This window comes from Apteryx rowi, unplaced genomic scaffold, assembly GCF_003343035.1.
Source record: "Apteryx rowi isolate R43461 unplaced genomic scaffold, aptRow1 scaffold_215, whole genome shotgun sequence".
Lineage (NCBI taxonomy): Eukaryota > Metazoa > Chordata > Aves > Apterygiformes > Apterygidae > Apteryx > Apteryx rowi.
Window position 1 is genome coordinate 110,251 of NW_020448475.1, and position 5,779 is coordinate 116,029.

General features: G+C 47.2%; 2 protein-coding genes across 3 annotated transcripts in view; both read left to right on the forward strand.

Moving 5' to 3' along the window:
* The first annotated feature begins 143 nt into the window (after positions 1–143).
* NDUFC1 (NADH:ubiquinone oxidoreductase subunit C1) lies at positions 144–3,950 on the forward strand. Of its 2 annotated transcripts, none has more exons than XM_026064389.1 (4): positions 144–291; positions 1,920–2,023; positions 2,851–2,933; positions 3,805–3,950. In XM_026064389.1, coding segments are annotated over exons 1-4 (324 nt in total). In that variant the 5' UTR covers positions 144–155; the 3' UTR covers positions 3,806–3,950. The 2 variants fall into 2 exon arrangements, with proteins under 2 accessions (XP_025920174.1, XP_025920175.1); XM_026064390.1 differs by lacking the exon at positions 144–291 and adding an exon at positions 1,191–1,292.
* Positions 3,951–5,631: 1,681 nt separating this feature from the next.
* The window catches only part of MGARP (mitochondria localized glutamic acid rich protein), a 29,445-nt gene continuing 29,297 nt past the window's right edge, over positions 5,632–5,779 (forward strand). The window contains 1 exon segment of the mRNA XM_026064387.1: positions 5,632–5,761. Within this exon segment, the coding sequence (XP_025920172.1) occupies positions 5,632–5,761 (130 nt within the window).

The window sequence follows — 5,779 nt, forward strand, 5'->3', positions numbered from 1 at the left end:
GCGGCGGTTCACGTGGTAACTGAGCAGGCCGGAGAGAGGCGCCGCCAAAATGGCCACCGCCGAGGGCTTCCCCAGCCGGGTCACAGCGCCCCGCGCGCATGCGCCGCGACCCCGCCGCCGCCGCCGCCCCTCCCTGCCCGCGCCCCGTGCAACGGATGCCGGGCGGGGCCGCGCCGGGGCGTCGGCTCCCGTCACCCGAGTTTCGTGTTTTCGACTTGGAAAGCTTGGGGAGCCGCCTGGAGGGCGCGCTGCGCACGAGAGGGCCTCGTGCCTCCGTCTGCACTCAGTCAGGTGCTTTCACTTCGAGCTTTAGTCTACCCAGCGTGGCAATTTATAGTCCTAAGGAATATAACACTTTCTTAGGTGCTTTTAATTTATACACACGCTTAAGAAAGTGGTGAGTAATTACCACTGGGGGCAGATGATAAGTGTAACACCATGCTTTTCAGCAGTTCTGCCTACGCCCACAGTTGTGACACTGCTCTTCCTGTAACATCATCCCAGTCTCGCAGAACCAGTTTTATGCACAAATAGGACAAGTGGCCCACCCTTCCAGCCCTGTGGCAATGGGATGATTTGTAGACTAGTCAACTCTTGCTCTCTGAGAGCCACACACTTTGTTCTCTCCTTTTTCCTTCCTGGAACTGGAGCTGTGCAGATCATAWCAAATGCTACACATGTAGCTGTACAAGCAATTAAATAGCGTGTAGTGTCAGCATTTTCTGTTATAAGCAAATGCAATTATGGGTGAGATGATCTGTCTTTAGCAAGAGCCACGCAGTCTGACTGCGTTCTCCTGTGTGAGGTGGATGTCCCACCTACCAGTCCGTCAGACCTTTCACCACACGCGGCATCATAAGCACCAAAAAAGGTCCCAAGTGCAGATCCCGGCTCGTGGATTTGAGTGCTGGGGCTTGGCCGCCAAGGCCCCTTCGCGGGAAAACCACAGAAGTAAAGGAGCAGTCCACCCGCTCACGGTGCTGAGGGGAGATGCAGCACGGGCAGCTTGTGGGGCGGGAGCTGATAAATACCCACACGGGCCATTTGGCTTGGAGAAGGGACGGGGTCGGGAAGGTGTGGCGAGGGGATGGAGAGGGCCCTGGCTGCCCGGGCGAGGTGGTTTGCGCGCGGCCGTTGGCGGCTGGCCGTTGGCGGCGCCCCCTTGCCGCCGCCCCCTTGCCGCTAGGCGGCGCTGCACCCCCCCGGCGCGGGGCGGGGCGGAGCGGACAAGATGGCGGCGCCGCTGCGGCGGGGCAAGGGGCTGTGGCTGGCGGTCGGGGCCCCGGGGCTCGGTGAGCGGCGGGAGCGGGGCGGGGCGGGGCGCGGCCCGCCGTGGCGTTTAGGTGGGCAGGGTGGGCGGTGTGGGGCTGGAGAGCCCGTTTTGGCCGTGTTTGAGGTCCGTTCTCTGCTGGCGCTGCGGGAGCGTTGCGTTCAGGCGGGCTGCGGCGGCCTGCTGGGGACTTTAATTAATTTAATTTCATTTAATCCAAGCCAATAAATCTTCCTATGTGTTTGAAGTGAAGGGCTCCTTCTCCGGGAGTGGGGGGGACGCCCCGGGGGGCCAGGGCCAGGGCCGAGAGCTTTCGGCGCGGGGCAGCAAGCGGGAATGAGAGCCCGATGCAGTAGAATGTGGTGTGTTGGGTTGTCAGAGGGAAGGGAAAGGGCGTTTCTCTGACCTGTGCTACACCGCCTGCTTTCCCTGTCCGCTCTCTCGTTCCCTGGGCTCTGGGAGTGGATGCTGCCCTGTATCTAGAAAGGGGTGAGCTATAACAATGTTACAGAGGTCACTTATACAATAGAGAGTAATAAAGATAATAGGAGTTGTTTAATTTTTTTCCTCTAATTGTATGAGTGTCAGTGATTGACTTGGCAGTCAAAACCTGAAAAATACTCACCTTTGAAAATTTCTGTCTTTTTAGTTTTGACTCGTTCTGCATTTGTTGCAAGAAAACCTAATTATGACCGTCCAAACTGGTTTGGAGTTGGCTTGGCTTTTAGCACCACTGCTGCCCTGTGGGTTCTAGTAAGTGTCTGTACTTTGTTTTGCTAAACTTAACTATTCCCAGATGGTAGTGATTTGAAGGCAAGACTACAATCTGCTTGCATGTGGTCTATAACAGGTGTCAAGATTGAAGCAGGTATGTTGACTAGTTACATTTCCCCAAGTCTGTGCTTTGATTTTCTTTATAAAATTCAGCAACTTGCTAAGCTCCTCTCTGTTGCAAACTTCAAAAGAGACACCACCTAGGAATTAATTCCTCAAGTCCCTTGGCTTAAGGAATGTTGTTTCCCCAGCTGGTCCTTAAAAAAAAAACAAAAACACACACACAGGAAGACCTAGGCATATGCTAGGGATGGTATGCCTTAGTAAAGTTGTGTTTATTGGACTTTTTTTTCTTGTTTTTTTTATCGTATTCAATTGATTAAGACCCCCTTTTCTTGAGCAAAATCCATATTTAAGATGTTCCCTGTTTCAGAGAACTCATAAGCTTGATAAAGCAAGCAGGATGATGTAGTAACTCTCTTGAGGAAATGTTATGCAGGATAATCAGCAGTCATAGGACCAAATCAGTTTCCAGTGTGGAGTGGATTCCCTATGTTCCCCCCCATTCTTGGGGAGCTTTTTTTCCCCCTTTCTGTCAATCACTAGCCAGCCTGAAATGTTTCTGAGCAAGGTGTGAAAAAATGCCTCACTGGACAATTATAATTATTCTTTATTGTCCCAATTCCCAATAATTACATGTTAGCTTACATTCTGACGCTAGGAATTTTATATTCTGTAGAACTTGTTTTGTACTCTGTTCCAGCTGTATAATCTATAGCTCTTCAACATATATTGCTATTTAATAGCTTTTCAAGCAGCATAATGAAGATGTAACGGAATATGAAAGAAGACAAAAAGAGAGACACCATAAATGTACAGGATGTTCATAGTAAGTATACAAATATAGATGCTACTGATAAACACAAATTCTGCAGATCTTTGACTTTTGTTATCAATCAAGATTTTGAGAACTGACTTTTCTTCTTCCCTTGTTATTTTCTTTAATACTTTACCTCTCAGCTTTTGCCATTCTGCTAACTCATTTCCAGTTCTAAAGAAGCATAATAACTGTGCTTCTTTATAAGGTGACTGATTTATATGTATTATATATCCATTTTTGTGCGTATTCACTGCCAGCTTTTTGTCTTGCACACTAAGACTTACTGAACATGTAGCATATCTTCTACGGTGTCTAAAATAAATTTAGGTCCTAAAGAGAATGCCTTGTAAGTGCTTTAATGGCAAGGAAATCAAGATCCTTAAAAATAGTCGGTCTTTCTCCTTCTTTTTCATTTCCCTTTTTATTTTTTTATTTTTTTGTTAACACATCTACATGGAAAGCATTTTCCTCAGTTTCACTTTTGTATTACATGTAAGAATGACATAAAGTCAATGCCTGCAGGCTTATATTGTAATGGAAATCAGATGTGGTTATTGTCCTTCTCACCATAAGAAACAATTGTTTTTCTGCCAGCTAAAAATCCTGATGGGATTATGGCCTCAGAGCAATTAATATGCCACTTTAAAGAAACACCTACCTGCAGCCCTATAGATTTTTCTGTATTAGTTTATTTCCACCATAATTATCCCTGTTAAAAATGCAAATGTTAAAATATAAGTAATATCTATATATTATTAAATATGTATCCCATACTTGTGTTATATTTATAACTGCTATAATATGTTGTGAGAACTTTCCAACCAACTTCATTGTATATTTTATTTTTCTTGTCACTGACAATTTTTTTCCTCTTTCTTAGGTTGAACATACACTGTAAGAAGTAACAGGATCATTCATTGTGTTTTGCAAATAAATGAGCATAACACAAGTACAAAGTATCTAAATATTTATCTGTTCATACATTTCATACAACTATGAAATAAATGTTAAAAACTCTGGAAGGAACTTGTGAGACTACTTGCTTGCCATGTTTATTTCAGTCTTCAAGTATTCAGAAAGTGTTTTCATATGGCATTTAATTGTTTCATAGTTTTGAAAGTAGTTTTGGAGGGTATATTACAGAATGCAGTTAAACTAGACATGAGTTCAGAAGACATTCAGCAAATATTCCTGAAGTCCTTAAGCCCCTCTCCCACCCATGTTTAGTTGCTGAATTTACAAAATAAACCATAAACAAATAAAATAATGGAGTTTTTTGGAAAACTAACAAAACTGTAATCTGTATAATTGCCAGGATGTGCATTTGCTACTTCACACATCAAAGAGGAAACTTTCAACTCAGTCTTGACTAGATTTTTCAAAGCTTGAGCTAGTGACTTGAGGAGCTGCCATAATTCAAGTTACTCATCTGCTTGCAAGCTTGATCTAGTTCCTGGAGTCCTTCAGTTCTTTGTGCTGCTCTGGATTAATTTTTCCTAGAGCAGAAGTAAAGCTTCTTTGTCAGAGATAGACAACCTTTGAATTCCGTGTGTGTTGGGGGGGGGGTTAATTATTTTTTCCTTGCCCCTAAGTTTTCTTTGCTTTTGCTACTGCATGCAAACTTGAAACATATTCTGTAGTTTCAAAAGTTAGGATGAAGGCATAATGCAGGGCCCTGCACAGGGGTAGTGTGTATGCCATGGGGAACGGAGAGGCAGGAGCAAGCCTAGCCAGAGGAGATGCTGGCCTTCGCATGTCTGCATTTTGGGAATGGTTCCCTGTTCTGAAATACCTTGGCGACTTCAGCTGTGAGACCTCACGGCCAACGTCAATCATTTAATGTCAGCATTCCTCCTGCCTCCTTCTGAAGGGTGCTGCTTTCAGCTTCACCTCAGTTGAGTGAATCAAGGTCAATCAAGGTCAAAGCACAAAAAAGGGGACAGCGGTGACCAGCAGAAGGTGGTGTTGCACTATCAGCGAGGGAGCTTCAAAGCTATGTGGAGAGAAAGGACAAGTAGCAGGGGGCAACTGTCTAATTATGTGGGAGAGGAGAAAGGCAGCTGCCAGCGCTGATCCTGAAATGCTGCTGGCCATGACTTTGACAGCTAACGGCATTCTACAGCCTCGACCAACTTCCTTCCTCTAGTGTTTTACCTCCCCAATATTTAAGTCTTTTTTCCTAATGTTCAAACTAAATGACCATTGCTGTAGGTTTAGCTGATTTCTTCTGACCTTGTTCCAGGAATCTCTGGAGAACAAACAGTTGTTAAGAACTTTTTATTTTAGCAAGACAGTAATTATGTTCCTCCTCATCTTCTCTCCCCCCCACCCCAATAGCTGCAATTCCTTGAATCTTTCCTAGTATTGGGGGTTTTGTTAATTTTAAATAATTCCTGCTATTCCATTCTATATGAGCATTCACCGCCCCAAACTGCGTTTAATTTTTCAGTGTTTTCATCAGTGCTGACTGGAAGAACAATTTTTTTTGATGTTGTTAATGCATTCCGGCAGTCGCCGGGCCCCCGCGGCGGGAGAGGCCCGGGGGGGGCGGGAGGGGGCACCTGCCAGGGGGCGGGGCGAGCGAGCGCCCCGCCCCCTCGGCGGGGGCATCGGTGTCTGGCGCGGCAGCCGCAGCCCTGCAGCGCCGGCAGCCTGTGGGCACCGTGCTCTGCCGCGCCGCTCCTCTCCGCAGCGTCCCGCCGCCGCCATGTACCTCTGCCGGGCCGCCTCGCAGGCGCTGGCCGCTCGCCTGAGCAGGGCTCCGTCCGCTGCGAGCCGCCTGAAGCAGCGGGGTAGGTGGAGGCCGGCGGGGGGCTGCGCGGGGCGCGCGAAGGGCGGTGGCGGCGGCGGTGGGG